The sequence below is a fragment of the Orbicella franksi genome, chromosome 7, assembly GCF_964199315.1.
Source record: "Orbicella franksi chromosome 7, jaOrbFran1.1, whole genome shotgun sequence".
Classification (NCBI taxonomy): Eukaryota; Metazoa; Cnidaria; class Anthozoa; order Scleractinia; family Merulinidae; genus Orbicella; species Orbicella franksi.
In genome coordinates, this window is record NC_138151.1 from 8,212,239 (window position 1) to 8,235,573 (window position 23,335).

The 23,335-nt window shown below is 40.3% G+C and overlaps 1 protein-coding gene and 1 pseudogene across 2 annotated transcripts; both read left to right on the plus strand.

Annotated features, from left to right (window-relative positions):
* The first annotated feature begins 4,607 nt into the window (after nucleotides 1–4,607).
* LOC145493337 (uncharacterized) lies at nucleotides 4,608–12,231 on the plus strand. The gene is made up of 6 exons (XM_081472785.1): nucleotides 4,608–4,814; nucleotides 5,774–6,143; nucleotides 7,340–7,520; nucleotides 8,229–8,446; nucleotides 9,149–9,424; nucleotides 10,050–12,231. The coding sequence occupies exons 1-6, from the start codon at nucleotides 4,791–4,793 to the stop codon at nucleotides 10,274–10,276; spliced, it is 1,296 nt and encodes a 431-aa protein (XP_081328911.1). The 5' UTR covers nucleotides 4,608–4,790; the 3' UTR covers nucleotides 10,277–12,231.
* Nucleotides 12,232–12,737: 506 nt separating this feature from the next.
* On the plus strand, nucleotides 12,738–23,297 carry LOC145493307 (uncharacterized; annotated as a pseudogene). Its single transcript, XR_014050118.1, has 8 exons — nucleotides 12,738–12,915; nucleotides 13,923–14,729; nucleotides 15,098–15,492; nucleotides 16,081–16,327; nucleotides 16,808–16,991; nucleotides 17,487–17,686; nucleotides 17,924–18,199; nucleotides 20,130–23,297. The product of XR_014050118.1 is annotated as an uncharacterized LOC145493307 (transcript).
* The last annotated feature ends 38 nt before the right edge of the window (nucleotides 23,298–23,335 follow it).

Genomic DNA, 23,335 nt, shown 5'->3' on the forward strand with positions numbered 1-23,335 from the left:
CGTGTAATTTATGCGACAATAATCACGTGATTTGTCTTTAAAGTGGCGTTACTCCGGTTCACATTTCCGGAAGATTCTATTGGAATGCAGCATCATTTTCCTCAATTTCCCGGAAAGAGAACAACCTCGAGAGTTATACAGTGTAATCAAATTTTCGAAAATTTCTTATCGGGAATCTCAGTTCCCGGAATGTCCTAAATTTTCAGTTGAACGTTTCGCATTTCGCAAATTGAACAATTTTCGTTACTTTCCAGAATCTTTCGGGGAAAATTTCCGTACCATTTATCCCCGCTTCTAAATTTCCGGAATTTTAAGTCGAAAGGGCCGTAGAAGGAGATGCGAATGAGGCCAACTCGTCAGACCCAAAAAGAGTCCTATGAGGCTAAAACCTGGCCCCCCAAAAAAAGCGGCGGAGAACGGAAGCCAAAAAAGTTTTCTTCTGCAAAAAAAAGAGGGAAAAACAAAACACGGGAGAGTTCTAGACAGGTTTTTGCATCCTACTTTCTTCGATATATTCATTATGTTACCTGTCTCTTGGCTCTTATGGCTCTTATGCATTGATCCTGTCTTGAACTGTCTTGATGTTTTGTTTTTCAATTGTTTTTATGTAGAAGAAAACTGGAGTTTTTTGGCTTTCGTTCTAGGCCTTTTTAGAGGGGCTGGTTGTAGCCTCATAAGACCCATTTTAGACTCCTGTTGGGTCTGACGATTTGGGCTTCTTGTTCCGTTCTTGACTAAGGTAATAATAATAATAATAATAATCATAATAATAATCATAATCATAATCATAATCATAATCATAATAATAATCATAATAATCATAATAATAATAAGGTAATAATTAAAAAAAAAACAACTAATGGCGTGAATGTAGCTTGCTCTACTTCTAACACACGGCTGGCATACTGGCGCTTCTTCTCTGTTTCGTGCTGCCTGAATATCTGGTCTGGATCCAAATCTCTATAGGAGTCTGCATTCGGATGGCATACTCTGACACCAAAAAAAGTCGACCTCTGCCTCTCCCAGAATCCCCTAGCAACTATATCCAGCCGCGCATCAGGGGCGGTGTTGGCTCCCCTATTCCACTCTTCTCCTTGCAAAACTGGTTCGGTTTCGACACCATTGCATACCATGCTAAGCAGTTCCGCCTCCAAATCCCTCAGTTCATTATGGCGTTGGATGATAAATCCGCCTCTTTTGCATATCATAGCGTGATCCACATTGAATATGTCCCCGCAAACACAAACAGAGGGAGTATCAGGAACTTCCCAGTCGTACCTGAGTTTCACAGCGTCTCGGAACTCACTCTTGTTTAAATCAAAATTCATATCTCTAATTGGCAAGACAGTAAGCCAACTAGAAGCACCTTTCTGAGTGGCAAGGTCGACAGCTCTCAATGTTTTTCCAGAAATCGAGCCCTTCACCTCATCAAGTTTTTCCTTCAGATACTGATACTTCACTTGGCTCATCTCCCGTTGCACAGCGTGTACTTCACTTTCGTCTGCTGGCTTATGCGACTTTGATTTTATTTGATGGGCTAGTGGACCAGAGATGCTGGCTGATGCTGCATACTCTAAAGCTGCTGTTTGGCTCGGATTTATTAGGCCCATACCTCCCATTCTCACTGACAGCGCCAATAGCTCACGTTCAGCTTCTGTACAATTGTGACCTGTAATGGACGGTATTAGGGCATCAGCTATTGCGCGCTCCAAAGGAGCGAGTAGATCTTCTATATCAGGCAGTGTTCTCATAAAGTACGTCCAGCGGTGTTTTAATCCAAAAGTGAATGCTGCGTAGCAAGCCTGGGGCTGCGACAAAGCAAACTCAGCCAATTTTGTCACCTGCCCCACCCATTCTTCGACTTTACCGTTAACGTACTGCTCAAGATAAGACCTGGAGCCCAGCGCCGCACCCAGATGCTTCCGTCCTTCTGTGGTGATGTAAGGTAATAATAGTAATAATAATAATAATAATGTAATAATTATAATAATAATACATGAATTTATATAGCACTCATTTCCAAAGCTCAATGGCGCTTTAAAATGTTTGTGATTAAGATTAAAACTACTTCTACTTAAAATAACAGTATCATCATAGAAATTAAAAGATGAAAAATTCCAATAGAACAAAAATGTAACTTAACTGTACCATTAGGGTTTAAAGTAATTTAAGATTAAAACTACCACTGCTTAAAATTACAATATATTATACAGGTTAAAGACAAAAAAATTTAATAACACAAAGATGCACCTAATGTACCATTGAGGGATGGAATAGATCTTAGATTGGCTGGAAGTCATTTCCGAAGTTTGGGAGCGGCAAGGTGGAGAGCGCTTTCCCCAAAAGTCTTCAGATTAGACTTTGGTATCACTGGCAGATTTTTGGAGGAGGATCTTTGATTTCTGTTGGGCTGATAGGGTTGAAGAAGCCTGATAAGGTAAAGCCTGTCTACGAGCCAAGTCGCCCATCAAGCTGGTGCTCATCCCGGTAGCATGAAGCGACAAGGAGTACTTCTACTCCCTCGTGGATAGGATGCTAGTCCATCGCAGGGTTACCACCAGCTTGCATTAAGTTCACCGGTACCCATTTATGCACCTGGGTAGAGAGAGGCGCTGTGAGAGTAAAGTGTCTTGCCCAAGAACACAACAGAATATCCCCTGGCCAGGACTTGACCCCGAACCGCTCGATCGGAGGCTCGGGCACTAACCATGAGGCCACCGAATCTCCGCTCAACTTTGGATTAAATATGTTCATATTAGGCGGCATGTTATGAAAATGCCCAGCTTTCCAACCTTCCTTTCCTCAGCCTTTCACCTCCTTCAGTCTCTTCTCCCTCTTCTGACGTTTTCATGCGCAAATCAGGTAAGCACTCAGGATTGAGAGTTCTCGAGAAACCTCCCCTCCAATGGGCCAATATTTTTTACACAAAAATCATAAAAAGGCGCAGAGGTTTAGGAGACTGAAACAAAAGAAAATGTTTATTCCTGCCTAAACCGAATTTTGATTTCTTTTGTGTTAGTCCCGTAAGCCTCAGAGCCATTCTTTCCCTTGGAGCTCCATGGAGACAATGTCACCAATTGTCGCGTATTTAAAGTCCCGGCCAAACGATCGCATCATATCAACACAACATATCGTAACATTGTTGGCTCAGCATTTGCAAGCTCCAGCCAAACGATCGCAACATTTCAGTACAACATATCGCAACATTGTTGGGCGCAACATGTTGCGCGCGTTTGGCCACCCTGCTGCGACGTGTTGCGTCATGTTGGGTATTAAAAATATAAATCGAACTAGTGCGCATGCTCGGGTACAACATTGTTGCACGAACCTGGCCAAACGACCACAACATCATGCAACATCCACAAATATTTCATGAAAAATTTGACCATTTTCAAATTTGAGCCAACAACACCTAACATGTCGCAACACATCGCAACAGGGTGGCCAAACACGCCCAACATGTTGCGCCCCACAATGTTGGAATATGTTGCGTTGAAATGTTGCGATCGTTTGGCCTGGGCTTTACGTTCATTGGACTATTTGCTAGCAAGGCGTGTCTGCGTAGAGGTTGTCGCTTCTGCTTTTATTCCTACATTAAAAGCAAACCAATCAATTTATCATGATCTGGGACCCTTTTAGGCTCGGTCTTACATGTCAGAAATTGAACCTTGGAACCCCCTTGTTGTAAAAAAAATGAATACAAATGAGTCGATAGCAAACCAAAGTATAGTAAACCAAAGGCACGAGAGTGTAGTCGTAAAATAAGATATAAAGGACGGAAAGAGAAGTGATTGTCTCAAGAGGAACTCTACAGAGAACCATCCCTGCGCATGGCCAAGAGTGCGACTGCTCCGCGGGGAGGTGGGGGGTGGGAGGTGGGGGGTGGGGGGTGCGGGGTTTGTGGTTGTCGAAGTTAAGGACATCTCAGCCAGTGAAAGATCTGCCGGTTCATTCTGTTCGGGACAGTTCAGTCATGCAACTGCAAAACATATTCACCCTTACTGCAGCATGCTCAGGATTTTCGCCGTTTATTGTCTGAGGACCTCTTGTCACTCCTAGCTAGAGCGCTTTTAAAAACTTCTTGTGTTACTTTAGAAGGATTCTTTGACCTGCACTTGAAGCGCCTTGGTCGAGGATCTTGGTTTTCATTTGTATCCGTTTCAAGATCTTTGCGCATGCGTTCCAGGTGTTTCTTGTGGTTTCTCCTATAGCTCATGTAGTCTGAGACTTCTGTTGTTGCTTTAACATACGTCTCTCAGTCTTCTACTTAACTACGTATTGTTAACTTTGATTACACTCCCCTGTTGTTTGTGTAGTTAAATGTACTAAAGCGAATTCTCAGCGCCAAAGCAACATCCCTGTTGATATTTTGCTCACTAAGCTTCAGCATTCTCTGGAAGTTCATCTTATTTATTATGAGGGAAGATATCTTTTCATCTCGCTGGTTAGCTGGTAACCTACGTCAGCCCTTCTTTTGAGTTAAGCGCAATGATACTCCAAAATCTTAAAAGATTTTGGAAACATTTCTGAATTTTAAGAGGAATCCGTCTTTCGTACATCTTGCAAAACTACTCTCATAAGGGGTTTCTGTATCAGGGAGCTGTGAGATAACAACGACAGCCCGCCGAGCCCGGAGTTGACGCTGGCGGAGACTAGGAACTAGCCAAGTCAGGCTTTCAGGGAAATCATACTTCTGCTTTTCATGGAATTCTGCTTCTAGTCTTCGAGCACTGAAGTTTCACAAGAGCCGGAGTACATGAAGCTAGACTGCCAGAGAAACCTCATCTAAGATGCGAAAGGGTGACTCTCAACCTGTAAGTTAACGTCAGTGTGAGTAATAATTTCAATGCCAGCCTCTTATCAGCTAGTTTTAGTCCAAATGTTGCAAACTTTCCTTTGTAATCGCTTCGCTTGAGTATTTTAAACGCGATCGAAGAAGTACCACATTCTTCCAGAAAAAAAAAAACAAACAAAACTCTATTATCTGGATAAAAGCATTTGCACGAACGGAAATCATAGTATGGCATTCTTTCAAAGATGGCTTTTACTCGTGAAATCGTACCTTACCCTTACCGTTGATGGCTTGTTTACGCATTGAAAGATTAGAGAAGGGGAACCAATTTAAGCTGAGTTAAACATCCTCGGCAATGAGAAATAACCCTTGTTATTTCACCCACTCTATTCTGCAAGATGTGGAAGAATATAAAGAGAAACAGGAAGACATTAAAGAAGCGAAGTAAACGAACCAAGACTAAAATTTGCTTGTTCTACTTTTCCGGGTAAAGGAGGTCCGAGTTAAAATGAATTCCCGGAACCGGTTATCTTGTTTGCGCCTTTTTCTCGATCAGTTGGATTTCAACAATTTATTTTGAGCTCTGGTAAATACTTCTGATTGTCGAAACTAGGCACTGCCAAAAAGTCACCATGAGTAATTTGCTATTTTCAGGTAAAAATGGTAATAGAAATGCTTTTTATAGTTCGATATTTTAAACAAAATCCTCAGTCATTAAAATGTAAATAAAGGTCACGCGATGAGGGCCATGGCCGGGACGTTTCAATAATGAAAAATTACTAATAGCGAACATCGGGCACCGGACATTGGAAGACTCTTCTTTGTGCGAAAGTACCGAGAATCCTCTTGTTATTGCATTTTTAATTTAAAAAAAAAAGAAATTTATAAATAAAATCATTACCGAAACATGTTTGGTTGATTTTTGTTTGTTTGTTTGTTTGTTTGTTTGTTTTCCTTTAAATCGTTTATTTGTTTTTGAAGAGTTATTCTGCCCAAGAGCAAGGTCGACGGAATGCCCAAGAAGAGACTGAAAGAAGATTGAGAGAGTTGCGTGACGAGATGGAGAGAGAGCATCAACAGGCGTTACATGACGAACAAGAACGCGCGATAATTGAACACGAAGAACAGAGAGAACAGTTGGATCGTCAAAGACGTGAGAGGGAGAAAAGAGAAAGTAAACGAAGAGAAGAAGAAAGGCTACTACAGCTTAGACTTGAGCTGTTGAATTACGATTTTCATAAGTGCCCCAGAATCAAGAAAGAAGCTTTTCAGAATTTGGACGTAGACGACATTGATTTAATACACATTGCTTTGATTGGACCAACAGGCTCAGGGAAAACAGCCCTCGTGGGTAAGAGCGGTTGTTTTAATTTTTATTTTTTTTCTTAATCATTTCATTTATTTGTTTGTTTTCAAATGAGTTCTTTGCACCCATCGGATGATTGCAAAACACTCTGTGTTTGAATAGCATGGCTCCTGAGGCTTACAGGTTTTTTTTTTTTTTTTTTTTTTTTTTTTTACAGCAGGTGATGAATATATGATAGAGTTTATGAACTTGTTTAGACATGGCGTGAATCATTAGATTATGATATAGTTTATATGAGTGGACTGCAGTAGAATGGAGGAAAGAGAACAAGGTCCTCCCAGTGAAAATGAGACCTTCACATTCCATGAATTAATTTTTGAAAGTTAAAAGAACACAATCTGGTCTTTCAGTTTGTCAGTCAGTGAAACAACGGTGCATTATTTGTCCCTCCAATGTCTATTTAGAGAACAGCCCTAAGAAAACGAGCGCTGATTGGTTAAAAATCTTCTTTCTATTAAACAATTAGATTATGAGCTCGAGATTTCTACCGCATGATCACGCGATAGAAATCGAGAGCGAACAATCTAATTGTTTTAGTATAAATCTACTAATCATTCAAACGTTTATCTCAACTAGAACTAGCACGAGCTGTTGACGTAATGATGGCGCGAGCAAAGAGAATTTACATTTTGATAATCAAAGTAAACATGTTGTTTTCCTTTTTTTCGTCGCGGTGTTTTCTAAAAGAAATAGAAAGCATGTTCTCCGTGTTTCTATCGAGTTATAGGAACACTCGTGAAAGTTTGGGAGAACTCGAAAAAGCTGTGGAAACACTCGCCTGCGGCTCGGGTTCACACAGCATTTCTGGTTCTCCCAAAGTTCCACTGGTCTTTCTATTAAACAATTAGATTATGAGCTCGAGATTTCTATCATGCATAGAAATCGAGAGAGAATAATCTAATTGTTTTAGTATAAATCTAGTAGTCGTTCAAAACTTTATATAAATCCTCCTCACAGATACCTCGAAAACGCAAAGAAATGGCCGTCATTTTGCCAACAAGCGCACACTGCTTCGCTACTCACTATATATCTATCACAGAATAGACGGTGAGTAGCGTAGCCAATCAGAGAACGGTATCCGTGATAGAGCGCTAGTACATTTATACTAAAACTTGATAGAAACACGGTACATGTTTTCTATTTCTTAAATAAATTGAATCAGCTCTCTTTGGCTTAACCAGGCACGCTGCAGCGAGCTATTGGAGAGAATCAGACCGCCTTTGCGCAGGGAACAGGAAGAGAAGGCAATATTATTCTTGAAGAATACTTCGTGCAGAAAGATATCCGGATTGTTGACACCAGAGGATTTTTTGCCAGAGATGAAAAGCTTCAAGATGAGGTGCTCGATATTATCACGGGAAGGTAATGGATTACTTTTCAGGCGTCAATTGCATTAGAGTGGGACACTCGCGTGTGGATCACGGTCTAACAGGATCTCAACGAGAAGGTTACCCTCGACGGTTGACGGCTAAACAAAATATAGCTTTTTGACGGTTGACCCTTACTTAAAATTTTAGTTGACGGTAACAAATTTTCGATTCTTATTTGACGGTTGACGGTTTTCGAATTTGACAGTTAATTTTTAGGCCGTTAGAAGATTGACGGTAGTTTATGTTAAGTTCGTGTAAAGGTATCCCCGACATGTTTCAAGTCGCTTTTTGACCAAATATGACCCTCTCAGTCAAGTATTTTAATTTCATCACAAGATGCGCAACACGGTCTCCGGCCTAGGAAGGGGACTCCTAGGTGAAAAGGGCGGAGATGCTTGTCTTCTTCCCTAGGGATGTAACCACGGATTTTAGTCTCTCGTCAATATTATTAGCCGTAAAGGTATCTTTTAGCCTTGCACTCGATCGAAGAAATAATAACATCACGATGTCTGTCCATTTTAAAGTGGTATCTTTTAGAAGTCAAACAAAGCTCGAGCCGTACTCCCAGATTGGTCCCTTTTAGGGGGTCTAATCCAATCCGAATGAAGAGTTCCAGATTCGGGCCACAGCCAACCGATGCTCTTACTTGTTCCCCAAGGTTGCCAAAATTGAAATTCTTTTATTTTATTTTCTATCAAAGAATTCGCCTAGGAGAAGAAATCAAACGAGATTATGATGATCCCGTGAACCAGTCTAGGGATGGATTCCAGGAGCTGAACACCATGGCAAGAAAAACTGCAGCGTTTTCTAAATGCATCCACGCTGTGATTCTTGTCCTGAAAGCCAACGATCCTCGATTGGAAGAAGGCATTTATAAAGGAACGCTTCAGAAGATCAGGGACCATTTTCGGACTCACGGTAATAACGATATAAATCAGTGGTAATTATCAATTAGATTATGAGCTCGTGATTTCTATTTCAATCAATCAATCCTTTATTTACCCACGTATCGTCTAGTGAGCTCAAAGCTCGTTCAAAATACGTACGTGTTTCTGTCGAGCAACTATCGGCTAGTTGTCCCGCGGAAATTTGATGTTCTTAAAAGAAATATGCTAGTTTTAAGAAAATCAATTTCCTATGGGCAGCTATCAGTCTGATAGTTCCGAGACATGTTGTTTGAGCGCTGTTCTCCGCATCGATCAGTGCGGTTGCGAGCCCTGGCCGCTTTACTCTCATAGTGCCTCTGTCCACCCAGGCGTATAAATGGGTACGGGCGAATTTAATGTTGGGGGATAACCCTGCGATTGACTAACATTCCATCCAGGGGGAGAATAGAAATACACCTAGTCGCTTCATGCTACAGAAACCGGGATAAGCACCGGCCTTTACTCATGACAGCTGGGTCGCACGGGTCTATGATAAAAGGAGATAGAGTGGTTTTCAATTGAGTGCATGTCGTAAAACCAAAACCAAACCAATTACTTACCAATTGGACTACTCAGCCAATCTCAAACCGTAGTAAAACCAAAACTGAAGTGATTGCCTGATTACTTCCGACAATCAATAGAAAACCGCTCTATGTTGACGAGGCCGTACAATTCCTTTTATTTCAATTAACAGGTATTTATCCAGTTACTGTGATTACCTTCCTGGATATGCTTAAAGCTGAAGAAGTTAAAAAGAAAGCTTCTGAAGAGGCGGGCTTGGCGACCGGCGGTCCCGGCGGGAGAACTTACTTCATCACAAACTACACACACGAAAATAACAAGACGTCCTTTGCTGTGGAACGAACGGCTCTTGACATCCTAGATTCCGCTCTGGTCTCTGCTGAAAGCTTTATACGAATCCGTAAACAGCGAGAGAGAAATCAGATGGAAAGGGAAGCCATGGCTGGAGGTAACGTATAGTGATTTTCTGCCCATAATTCGCAAAGGGAAACTCACCCTATCCCTTCCGACCCACCTGTCCATTGTGTTTTGGAATTAAATGGCTTTAACGCCACACAAGACACAGATTGAACCTTATTGAGACTGCAAATACACCATAAAATGTTATTCGTGTTTTAAAATAAATAAATAAAAACCAGATAACTTTTTTCAAGTGTCAAATGTATTTAGCGCTTTTGTGCTAATTGGGGACAGTGTAAATAAATAAGCAAATATTGCGAATACAAGATAAGCTATTAAGAATCCCAACTGGCGGGAATCTGACCAGTTGGCTATTAACACAACGCGGTCGAGGAGTTGAACTCGGGGCTACCGAGAACAAATTCAGATAGCGGTAGGGTGGAGGATTTGAACCAAACCACTCGGCCACGCCTTTTACTCGCGCGTTATTTCATAGGAACAGCGTGAAGCCCAACAACACTAGACGGTTGGAACGCCTCAGTATCGCAAATAGAGATTTCTGCATATGCGTTTGTTTAAAAGAAGAACTCGTGTGTAGCCAAATGTTTGAGCAAGCAGTCTTACAGAGTTTGGAGTGTGTTACTAATGAACTTTAACCTTTAATTTGTCCTCAGGAGCTTCTAGTGATGTGGTGACTGTGGAACAGTTTTTTGCCCGTCTGAAGACGAAACACCACTGGACTGACCAGGGAAAGATGAAAGCTGTGTTGGAAGACCTGCGCAGAAAGGAGATCAATACTGTCAAGGCCCTCAAGGAACTCTGGGACGACGTCAAGTCAGAGCTGCCATTGTCAACTGGCATGAAGAAGATCATGGAAGAGGAAATAAAAACCATTATTTAAAGTGTCATAGATAAGACAGCGGAACTAGTCCGAAGGGTACAAATCTTTGGTCTAGAACAGATTTACATCTTGAAACGAGAAATTCAGAAGCTAATGTAGATTTTAGGTAAGACTGACTTTAAATTACAGAAAAGGTTGACGTTAAGAAAACAGTCAATCTTACTTAATAATGGGAAACCAAAAGTGTGGTAGAATAGTCTTAAATGAGATAACAGGAGGCTTTGTACCTTATTTTATTAGTGTGGAAATAGATCGTAGAAATAGCAACTTTCCAATATTTCTTCTTTCCCCTCCACCATTAGGGTCGTTACGTGAACACACGCTCCTTTGCATGCATGTTTTTATGGTTATCTTCCAAAAGCAATCACTTCTGGATAACGATATGCTGCTTTAGGGTTATATTCTTTGTAGTGAAACAATTTTTTGTTGTTGTCCTGGCCCATGTTGTGAACGATGGCCAATTAGTAGGTCTACAGTGTATTTGTATTATCACGTTAACCAACTTCGTACCCGGGCCCTCTCTTCAGAAACATGGAGAAGAGATACCTTGCGAACGAGGTTGTACGAACCTTACCTGTATCTTACCTGTACCTTACCTGCACTTTACCTGTACCTTACCTGTAACCGGCAAGAGGTTCTTGAGGAGCTTTATGAGATATCCAGTGGCTACCAGAACTCTTAACTTGGTTTGACTTGATATGGGTAGAAAAGCAAACAGACCAGTCTATTCATACGCCAAGAATAAAGCTACATCTATTTAATTTTACTCAGCTTGATTAGCTTTTACGTCATTCTTGGTGAATTTACCTAATTTTCTGCTTTATTTATCTTTTCTTGTAACCAAGAGTTTATCTATTTGGTAACAAAGTGACTTATTGTTGTTGCTGTTGTTGTTGTCATTGCGTTGTTGACAGTTGATACCACTGCCTTCCACAGTATTCAGTTCTAATCCGATTTGCCAGCTTGTGCGCAAGCCATCTGGAAGTCATCAAAATGTTTTCAAAGTGTTGTCAGAAGCTAATCAGAAACTTTGTGAAGTAGTAACACTAGAGCAATATAAAATAGGGACAATTCTATTCTCTCTCCCTTTTTGTGCATTCTGAAAAACCCTTGCTGTCCCGCCTTTTTGTGTTCCGCCTCCTGAGGCCTTACGACTCCTCCTCCCTACTCACTCGGTCGATCCGAGTCCCTGTCCGCCCCATCTCCCACCACGTGATAACTGTCTGTGCGTCGTTATTCAAAAAAGACTGAATGCTTTGGTGGCTTTCGCACAAATGCGTTTATTTCTTAAGAATTTCAAGAGATGGTATGAGAAAACTTCAGAAAACAAACTAACAATCTAGTAAATTTTTATTCTCCTGGAACCTTTCTCTGTTACAGACCTTTAAGTATTACTAGCATAGTATAAACATGCGACTATTGTTACAAGTTTGTTGCGGACTAGGTTTCCTGCAAATGATATAAAGACATGTTTACATCCAGTCTTGTAATGGAAAAAAAACATAAGGTTATCAGCTAGGCTATTATAATATACGGAAACGGTTTCCGAAAAATGGTAAATGAGGTACAGATATCACAAACTGTGTTCAGCCACCTTAAATTAGAACGTTACGAAAAATATTCATCTTCTTCGTCTTCGCAGGTTTGCGTTTTATACCGGACAGTGTAAAACGCAGGCTGCGGACTGCAGACTGTAAACCATGGAAAAAATGCTGACTGAGGGTAAAATGCAGACTGCAGACTCTAGACTTAACTGAATCTTAACTGAATCGTCTTACAGTTTCCATCACTGAAATCTAACCGTAAACAGGCCAATCGGAGCGTTATTTAGGCTAACCTGAGTGATGTTCAGGCAAACCGGAGTGATATTCAATCTAACCAGAGTGGTATTCAGGCTAACCAAAGTGCAGACTTTCAAGTGTTTATGACATGAAAAATAATTCCTGCTTATTTCAAAGACCTTTCAAAATACAGAAGACTGGCGTTTTTCTTTTTGACATATCTTTTTTCGTTTTAGAGATATTGACGTTTTTCTATTATGCAAATTAGATCAGTGATGACGTCATATTATTTACAACTAAAACATGGTAAAATATAAACAAACAATATCTCTGAAAATGTTGAAGCAGTGTTCTTGAAACTTGGCTCCACAAATATGCATCACAAAAGAAACAAAATGACACCCTTAGTGCTGTTGCCATCACAACAGTTTTGCCATTGGTGCTGTCTTAATAGAAACTTAAATCACCAGTTTTTGTCTTAAACAAAGAACCATCTACCCCACCCGATATAATGACGGGAGTTGAGACAATATGGGAACTATGTCTGTTCCACGTAAGACCTTTTTTCTCACTTTAGAGGTTGCAAATGTGGATATTTGGATTTTTGACAGAAAGAGACCGGAGCCGAAAGAGTATCCTTCAATGTTTGTTGACTGCCAATATTTCTTTAGGCTTGGCGCCAGTCTAATGATCTTTTGAATTTTAATAAGGAGGGCCTCGTTTGCATATAACTTCCTGCTTTTATGTGGAAACGGTGGACAGTTTCGAGCAACGCCGGCGAGAAACACGAACAAAAGCCCGAAGTGAATAGTAGAAGGCAAATTTGTTTTCAAATGGGAAATGCACGAGTCTAAAATCGTGAGTACCAACCGGTTAACTGTCTTAACTGGGTAACTTGTGATGCTATTATGCGTGGTCCTGAGCTGCCAAGTCTTTTGTCTCCGTTGTTGTAAATATATGTCGCGTTTTCCTAGTTTGTTTCTTTCGGTTAAATTGAAACCCAAAGTCATGAAAGGATGTTCATCTGGAAATTGTTTTGGAAGAGACTAACGCAACGTTCGAAACAAGATGTATAGCGTAATAGTACACTCAAAGAAACGGGCTAGGGCGTGTTTTACAAGTATGTGCTTGCACTTTCGATTTCAATGCTCGAAGATACGTAAAACCTTTTGTGACACCAGCAGTTTCTCTCTTCTCTGTTTCCTGTATGCAACCATAATGTAAGAGCTAAGGATTCTATTTTACATCCCAAATCGAAAACTATTCTGAATGGTGAAGCCAGTGGATAGTGTCAAATTGCCATCAAACTCAAGACAGCGTGTATAGCCTGGATCGTACTGTTAATTTACTTGACTTATCGAACTTAATGATAGGAGAATATCATTCGGCTTGATCATAAATAAGGGAATACGCATACTTCTAGGAGACTATCTTGAAGCTTCTTATAGCAAATGAGAGTAAAAAAAGTGGAGATACTAGAGAAAAAAGGAAGATATTTTTCCCTTCTAAGGAAGAGCTTAGCGGTAAGATTCCAGGAAAACCGTAATCATTGCATTCTGTACAAATTCTTAGAAATGGCGGTTCTTTAGGCGCTTACTAAAGGTTTTATTTCCTTTTCTCGAATCAGTTGACATACCAATTGGCATAGTTCTCAAGAAGTATTTTTTATAAGCCGAGTTAAGCAATCAAACGGAATCAAACATTTCTCCCCACTTTAATTTGAATTTAACTGAATTTAATAAGTCATGCTATGCACAAACCATGTAAACATTAGTGAATTAACAACGATTCGCCTCGACTGTTAACATATTGAATATTTTCATGCAATTTTGTAAGCGGCCTATTTCTTGACGCCTTATTTTTAGGACTAAAGATACTCCTATCACGTTTGGCCAAGTGAGTTATCATGGCGTCCGCCACAGCCGCAGAAGAAGCCTTGCGTGCAACGAAAAGAAAAGAGAATTTTCAACGGTTGACAAGGCTTTTGATGTGTGGAGGTGTCAGGCTTTTACGAGAAAAGTTTGATTCTATTCACCCTCCCAACGATCTTCCAGGTACCCTCGATGATACTGGTACACGTGATTTACTGAAAAAAGCAAACCTTTTCAAAGAACAGCGGGATTGCCTCTACCCTTCCCCTGGTACGTTTGGCAAGTCCACCGATTTCGATATCACTTTAATGTTTCAATTATTCAGAACAATATGCAACCTCACAGAGCCTGTTAATACTGGATGGAACAATCCACCCAACAGTACAGACCACAGTCTTGAAGCAGATTTGGTACGGATAAAAAACTACCGCAATTCCGTTCACGCACACAACAGCAAAATGGAAATTACGGACTCTGAGTTCTGCACTCTTTGGAACGAAATCAGCGAGTCTCTTTTACGAATTGCTGGATCTATGGGTGATGCAAAGCGATGTGAATGGAAAAAGGCCATTGATTAGTTACTAACGGCTCCTCTAACGCGAGAAGCAGAGAGATACCTGAAAGAACTTCAGTCATGGTACAAGAACGACATGGATGTCCTGAAACACGAAATGGTACAAGTAGGACATCATGTCCAGCAGGTTGATGCAGATGTCAAACATCTCCAGCAAGTTAACTTAGATATCAGAGATCAATTCCAACAAGTTAATGATCAGCTCCAAAAGCAAAACCAAACACTAGGTGAGCTTAAAAAAGGTGGTTCAGCTATACTGAATATCATAAGTTTCGATTCCGTGATAACCGGATGACTGATTTCCCACTTTGGTTTCATTCAACAACATTACATTCCTTTTAATTAGTTTACGGTACATTTTCATCCTAGCATTTTTCATAACTCAGAATTCTTCATATTTTCATGTAATTTTTTGTTTTGTTTTGTTGTTGTTGTTGTTGTTTTTTTGGCAGCTTCTTTCCGATCTCTTTTAAATTCCGACATTGGGCAGTCGCCTGTCACCAACGCTACCTAGCCCATACCAACCGAACGTCTAAATATGCTAAAGACCGTTTGCATTTTTTTTTTTTCATGGATATTATTTGTTTACCTTCAGGTGATTTGAAAAGTCTTATTATCAACATCACCGGAGAAAGTTCTTTAGCACTTGGACAACCTCCTCCAACAGAATCTTACATCTGGAAAACTATTTTATCACCTGCCTTTGACTTAGTTCAAAGTCTTGTGGAGTACCTAAGAAATAAGCTTGCAGTCCGTGTTATAAAGTACAGGGTGGGAAGTTTGTTGATAACTGTCACATGCAGCTCATTTCAAATCCTTGAAGGTCTGTGGAAAGATTACAGCAGCGGCCATCTCAATAAAGTGGTCGAGCAAACACTTGTAACACGGGATGTTTTAGAGAAGCTTGGTCTAAGCGAGCTGAAACTAAAAACAACAATTTCAGAGGAAGAGTACAACAAATGCAAAGAGTTCTTTTTGAATGAACATCAGGTGAGAGGCGCAGATTGTTTAATGCAAAATTACGCTGAGAAATTCATCAAATCTAGTCACCGTACATTTGGTGGCCAACGTTTCCAACCAGCAGCGTGACAAAGTGAATTTTGTTAATAGGTTACAATTGGCAAATAGGTTACAATTAGCATTGTCAATAATTTATTTTTTATAGTAAATTGTAAATTTTATTTAAATTTCTATTTTTTATTATTATTATTATTATTATTATTATTCAATTTTTAGCTTTTAATTAAGCGTCCCCAATTAGCTCTTAGCTTAGAGCTAAATACTTATTGGCACTTAAATAAAGTTTATTTATGTCTGTATGTGGAGCAAAGCTGCCAACTTTAAGGCATGTGTTATTTAACTGTACTGACTATGAAATATATCTTCAGCTCAAAGACCATCCTCTCGCTATTCAACTCTATATAAACCATTGATAGTTCCATTATCCTTAGCGTCAGTGAACTTAATCGGTTCTGTTCGAGTTTGTTTTCAATTCATTGAATGTTTTAGTCTGCTGCCTTTCGAGTTTCTTTGCATAACAATCTATTTTGTTTGATTCTCTGTTTTTATTTCTCACAGAGCCATGAAACAAGTGGAAATGTAGAAGATGAAGAAAAAGAAGACCAAGAACAAGACGGAGAACAAGAAGAAAAAAAAGAAAATGAAGAAGTACCACTCCAACTTAGAAACGAGCTGATGAATTACGACTTTCACAAGTGCCCCAGAATTAATAAAGACGCTTTTCAAGATTTGGTGGTGGACGACATTGACCTGATACGCATTGCTGTAATAGGACCGGCAGGTGCCGGAAAAACAAGTCTTGTAGGTAAGAGGTTTTACCTGATAACTGCAAAGTGGCTCACCTGTAAATCAACATGCATTATAATCAATAACGTAGAGCCTTCGCATGAACTCGTGCGGAGCTAGGTGTGGAGTGTTGGAGCGATAGATAGTTCACGCACCACCGGAAAAACTCCCTCCGCGAGAATATAAATGATAAGCTCAGAACGAGGTTCAGTTACAAGACCCCCGGTGCTGCACGCTCAGCCAATAGGCCATTTCCGAGTTAAAACGAGTCTTCGTGCCAAACCTTTCAAGTGAAAATGAGTTTGATTTGCACGAAAATGAACCTGTAGGCGGAACACGTTTTCATATGAATGGTTTCGGGCGAAGACTCATTTCGACACAGAGGCAAAAGGCAACTCGGGAATGGCCTATTTTAAAATGACTCCCCAGTTTTCCGATGAAATGTGCTCTGCTCTATCCAGTTGCTTTAATCGCTCTTCGTTTTCATTGAATTAACAAGGCACTTTACAGCGAGCCCTTAAAAAATCGCAGACCGCAGCGGATCCGGATTTGGAACGCTGTGAAGGTACCGTTATCCTTGAAGAACACTACGTACAGGAAAAAATACGAGTGGTGGATACCAGAGGATTTTGTGTGAGCGATGAGCGCCTGGAGGATGAGCTGCTTGGTATTCTATTTGGAAGGTAAAAAGAACTGTTTTTCATACGTTAGTTAGCTTTCTAGATCTGATAAGCGATAGTGTCAAATCTAGGATATTCAAACTGATACCAAAGTATCAAAATTCAAAGTAAATACATGTAGCCTGTACGACAAGCGGGAAAACCTTCGTGGGAAAGTCGCCCGGGCTATATGTAACTGCTTCGATTTTTGATTGGTTCTCTGGATTGCATGTCTCTGACCTCTGTGAGATTGGTCGCAATAAATGTTGTGTTAAAGCGATTTTCAACTGAGTGTTGTAAAACCAAAATCAAACCAATAACTTACCAATTAGACTATTCAACCAATCTCGAACCGTAGTAAAACCAAAACCAAGGTAATTGCCTGATTACTTTCAACACTCAACTGAAAAACGCTCTAACTTTGGTTTTGGTTTTACGATGCTGAATTGGAAACCTCTCTACACAACATTAAGTACGTTATCCACGGAGTGGTGATCAAAATATTTTCTCTTATTTAAGACTTCGTCCAGGAGATGAAATAGTACGAGGTTATGACAAGGAGGGAGATCGCGAGCAAGACACCCTAGCCAGAAGAGCTACAGATTTGTCCGAATATGTTCACGCTGTGATTTTTGTTGTGGATGCAAACGACCCGCATTTGAAGGATGGCAAGTACAGAGACAAACTGCAAAACATCAGAGGGCACCTTTCCCAAGAAGGTAATATAGACGGTCACCCTAATCCGCGTAACGACGTTGCTTCTATAACTCCTCATGCTTACGCAGCGATTTAGCTTGTGACCTGGCAAACGATATGCGCGCCGTTGGAATCTTATTTGACTTCGAGGGCAAGAGTTTGTTGTCTGTTGCATTGTGCAGTGTTTCTGATAACCGTTACTTGTGGAGTTCACAGGTTAAACTCATGTGATAGTGAAATGCGTTCCTTTCACCTCACAGGTTATGTTCCGGTGACAGCGATTACCTTTCTGGACAAGCTGACACTTAAGGAGAAAGATGTAGCTTATAAAATGGCACAGAGGACAACTGGCAGTTCTTGGCAGACAACCTTCTTCATTACAAATTACACCACGCCTGAACACGACAAGACTTCCTGTGAAATCGATCGCGCCGCTCTTGATATCCTGGACTCCACTTTGCTCTCCGCTGAAAGGTTTATACAATCTCGCAAGCAGCGAGAGAAAAATCAGTTGGAAAAGGAAATCAAGGTTGAAGGTAAAGTAATGTACTTTTTCGTGATTAATCCCAATATTTAGTGTCAGCAAAAAATGATCATTCATTTGATGGTAACTCGAAGGATTGACACACTATTTGACAATTTATACATGTTTTTTAGCCTGCGTCATCGAGCTTTGATACACTTGGGAAGCTTGGAGAACACAAACGAAGCGCAAGAGTTGCTCAGTCGAGGCGCATCCGTGAGCAACGTACCCTATAGCTTCTTGAGTACTCTCCAAACTTCTCAAGTGCATTTATAACTCGGCGACGCATACTTGAAAACATGAATCAATTAGTTGTTTTATACCAATGCCAACAGAAATGGCGAAGCGAAGTTAATGGCGCAGCATAGTTGCGAAAAAATGGCGTGGCGAAGCGATGAAAAAACAGAAATGGCGAAGCAAAGTTCATGGGTACTGAGATTTACCCACGAAAATCATTGTGAATAAAATTCGTACTGATTCTAAATGAAGCCAATTAAGAGCACGAACGCAAATTCTTGGAAGTTATCCGCAAAAACCACAACTTGAAAGTTTATGCAAATTAAGTGCAATGCAATTTGCGCCTTGCCATAGGGCTGTTGTTTTCGCCAAGGAGTTTATCTATTCGCCCTCCAAAGGAGATATGGCTCTTGAAAAGGGTTTAAGATCGCAACACGGCAAATATGTTTAGCTGCACAATTTACTCGGATCGCCACGACCAGTAAACGAACTTCTTACAATTTCTGCTAGCATGTACAATGTCATCGCCATAAGTTGTGTAAAAAAACACCTGGAAAATTCTTTGCAAACAAGTTCTCCTTAAATACGTAGACAGCTGTGCTTCATTCTTGAACCAAAATGGTTTAAACTCACGACTTGGATTAGGAGGATACTCGACGAAGCAACTTGAGTAGTAAATATCTCAGGGGAACTCTTGTCCTAAAATGTCCTGATTCTTTAGTTTGCTTTTATTGTGTCCAATACGCGTTTTCGTAAAGTACGATTTGATACTGCGGTACGAAGCCCGAGTAAACGCTCTTAGAGCGTCTAGTAAACTATTTTTTACGTTTTTCATCGCCCCATTTGTGCAATTTGTCTACCAAATACTACAAGAAAAAACCTCAGTACCTATGAAATAAACACATTCCAGCATGGAAAATACTTTGTACGATTTTTATTCACTCGTTGATACATACCATAGTGAGTACGTACATACCAGAAAACTCACTCGTTCGCTGCGCTCACTCGTTTGTTTTCTAATACTACTCAACTCGTGAATAAAAATCGTACGCTCGCATTTTCCACGAAGTAATTGTGTCCCCAATTAGCTATTTTTAGCTAAATATCTTCGATTCGTTAATAAAGTCTATGTATGTATAGAGAAGATATTACATGCCCGCGCGTGGATACGAATTTTATCTTCGAGTGTTCAGCTCGATATATGTTAAGTTGAACACGAGAAGATAAAATTGGTATCCACAAGCGGGCATGTCATATTCTGTTTATTATATAAACATACTAATGACGACGTTTTTGACGATTTTCCGGAGATTTCCGACCACTTTCCGAAGATCTCCGAAGATTTTTCAAAATGGTTCCGAAAGCCAGATGAACGCTTCCGAACATTTTCAGAAGATTGCCGAAGACTACCGAAGATCAGAAGATGTTTCGATCAGACATCAACAAATTTAGGTGTAGATAAAGGGACAAAAAAAATGTTTTTAAAAAGGAATGATATCTTCACAGTGGGAAAGATAAAAATAGTATCTTCACTGCGCGCGATGAAGATGTGATTTTTCAGTAAAAGGAAAAAATCGTGGTATTTCACTAGTGTTTATATAATAAGTATGTATATCATTGGATTATGATACATGCTTACGTGTACAAAGTCTGATAGCGCGGATTTGCAGCTGTGTTATAATACTTGTGATCTGTCCTATCCTTAGGAACTCCAAGTGACAGGGAGACTGTACAACAGTTCCTTGCCCGCGTAGGAAAGAAGCACAACTGGACTGACCAAGGCAGCATGAAAGCCGTCCTGACAGGCTTGAGCCAAAAGGAGATCCACCTCGTCAAAGTCCTCAAGGCATTGTGGGAAGACATTAAGTCTGAACTGCAATTGTTGATTGGTTCGAGGATAGACTTGGAAGAGGAGTTGAAGCGAATGTAAAACAACCTTGAGACTAAAACAGAGCTTCATTCTCTTATCTTGGTAATAAAATGCACTTAAGTTTTCCGTTAAAAAGCAGTAATCTGTTTACATACCTTCTATCTTTAATTAAGATCGTTTAAAAGTAATCAATTCAGACTTGAGAACTAGAAAATGGCGCATGTGTTACCGTAGTTTAGACGCAAACAACTGAGAAAGTTGATATAAGCCCGAGAAACAGGCAAGGCTTTTACCTGACTAATTTGGAATTCTCTGAATCTTCCAGTTTGTACATGCTTGTTTTCTATTTTTGTTTTTCAAAATTAGGCCGACAAAATGGTGATACTCGATGGTAATCATAGCAGCGTTAGCATAGTGTCATGCAAAAGCGACTACGCAAAACTTATTAGTGATTACCTTGTCGCAGAGTCTTTAAGAATCTTTCAAAGATTTCTGAAGAAGTGGTTTTCTCAAATTGACCATATTGATAAGTGTAGTTAAACAGCTTAAAGGCAGTAGTTACCGTAGTTATCTCAGGCCTTCGTGGCGGAAAACGTTCTACTACTGGTTTGGTGTAAATTTCCAACTTGGAGTTGTTCATTTTCATCAGGCATCTTTCGTAGCACCCTGTGACTTTCTTGTACCCAAGCCCGGCATTCTTTACGCGGAAACTTTCGGGTTCTTGGCAGGAGTCTCGAGACGCAAAGAAACATGGGAAGGGGGAATGTGGAAACAGTGCACGTACAACACGAGATAACTCGTCATAGACGATTTATCTCACACAATTATTCTACCGGGCGTAATTAAGGTCTCGACATTTTAGTTCCAAACGTTTGTACAGAAACTGCAAAGAAAACCTGCTATTATTTCGGAGCGCAAGTTTTTAATAATCTACCGACTTACATCAAGGAAACTAAATCACTGTTAATTTTCAAGACAATGCTTAAGGTCATTTTTAGTGAAAGCTCTTAGTATTTGTAATAATTGCGTATAGTTTTTATCTTTTACTACGTGTTGTACAGTTTTTATCTTTCACTACATATGTTGTAATTTTTTTGTCATCTTTATTGTTATTTTAATTCTATTTTTAGTTGCCCATGCCACCCTTTGATGACAACATTTGCTGACGAGTTTACCCTGGTTAAATATATTTGTATTATTGTCATTATCATTATCATCATCATCATCATTATCATTATTATTATTATTATTAAATCTGATTAAAGTTATGTGTGACTGATTTAATCTTTTTAACTGTACTGATTGTACGGCTGTCTACTCTCTTTTAGCTGCAAGCATGCTCTCGGTTCGGGCATCAAACGGGGCTGAAGGATGGAAGGGGGCATGAAGAGTGAAAAGACTCTCCTCACGCGTCGTTTAGTCGCCCAAGTAACTCTAGCCAAACGAGTTTAAACAAGCCCATATTTGCTCTCGGTTTTAAATTAGGTAGACTGCAAAACAGTCGTTTTTTTCTTCCCTATTCGTAAGGGGACGTTTCTACACTAGCTCCAGACCTTTCGTTCGAATGTTGACCGTGTCGCTCGCGTTCGCAAAAAATACGACTGTTCTGCAGTCTATAGATTAGGTAAAGGTAACGTCTGAATCGAGCCAAGTGGTCAATACAGCCGGAGTTTATCCCGGTTTCTGTAGCATTTAATTATTAGCAGTATTTTTATTCCCCCCTGGATGGAATGTTAGTCCATCGCGGGCTACCCAGAGCATTAAATTTCCCGGTTCTCTCTTGTTTTCGCGTAGAATGTTTCTTTGTCGACGTCATCGGTGACAGTTTGCTGCGCAAAGTTTAATGTTGGAAAAATGTGTACCTTAGGACTTTCGTGAGGCATTTCTCGAAACTGAGTGTCCACCGGGAGGTTATTCCCTGAAATGTTTGGTTGGGTGGTGCTGCGCATTTCTTGGAATCCTTACCCAATTTCAGACCAAAATATGTGATTTACTCTACTATCGATACCCAACTTCAAACTACTCAAAAACACGTGTTTTCTATGAGTCTCTATAATTCGTGACCTCACCTAACCAGGTATGGCTTAGGCCCGTTCCAAACGCCGCTCCATTCATGCGCCGAACCTAACTGATGAGTTAAGTACGGCAGAAGAGCGGCGTTTGAATCAGTTTGGTTCGGCACGTTAGGTTTGGTGCAGCAAACAACATTAAATTCGGCAGGGTCTGTCGCACTATGCGACGTTGGAGCGGCAGCTGATTCATACGGCGTTCTCCTCATGTGTCGAACCTAATGCATAAATTACTGTAATATATTTTTTATATAACGGGACTCGTGATTGGCTCAAAATTGAGTGGCGTGACTAGACATGCATGAAGCTCGAAGTCGTCGCGAAAAATAAAGACAACAAAATATGTCTTCGGTTTATGAGTTTCTTTGGCGCAAATTCATTTTTTGCTTTTTCTTCGTGACAATAGCTCAGCTTATGAGATTTCCCTTTATCAAGTCGAATTAACCGGGAGAAACCTGTCTAAATCCAAACACTGGACCTTGAGTTTAAATTTGCTTCCCAAAATATTGCTATAAACAGCGAAATGTCAGTCACAGCTTTTCTATTCGGACAGAGTTCTTGAATTCAGAACACATATTTCTCGTCGAAAATTGTTACCACCGGCTTCCCGAATTAAGTTCGACGCACGTACGCCGTCTGAACCAGCCGTCGCTCCAAAGTCGCTCTAAAGTCGCACTTAATCAAGTTTGGACCGCAGCGTTTGGACCGGGCCTTCGTCTCCTCAGAGTTGCGTGACGACTCCAAACGCCGGGAAAATTTAGTTTCGTCTAAGCAGCATGGCCAGAATGAAAGCATACCCTGTTTTAGACTAAAAAGGTCATATTCAGACCAGAATGCCTCCCAGAGATTTTGAGGAACAAGGAAGTATAATCATTTAGTTCAAGGAAACAATGGGTATATATTTTTCTGATCAATTTCAATGAATAAGGGATTTCCCCACGATATTAAAGAAACTTTTGGCGCAAAATCATAA

Coding starts and splice junctions, on each gene's coding strand:
- LOC145493337 (XM_081472785.1), top strand. CDS start 4,791: ATGCGAAAGGGTGACTCTCAACCT. Junction 6,144..7,339: donor AGGGAAAACAGCCCTCGTGG/GTAAGAGCGGTT, acceptor TGGCTTAACCAG/GCACGCTGCAGCGAGCTATT. Junction 8,447..9,148: donor GGACCATTTTCGGACTCACG/GTAATAACGATA, acceptor TTCAATTAACAG/GTATTTATCCAGTTACTGTG.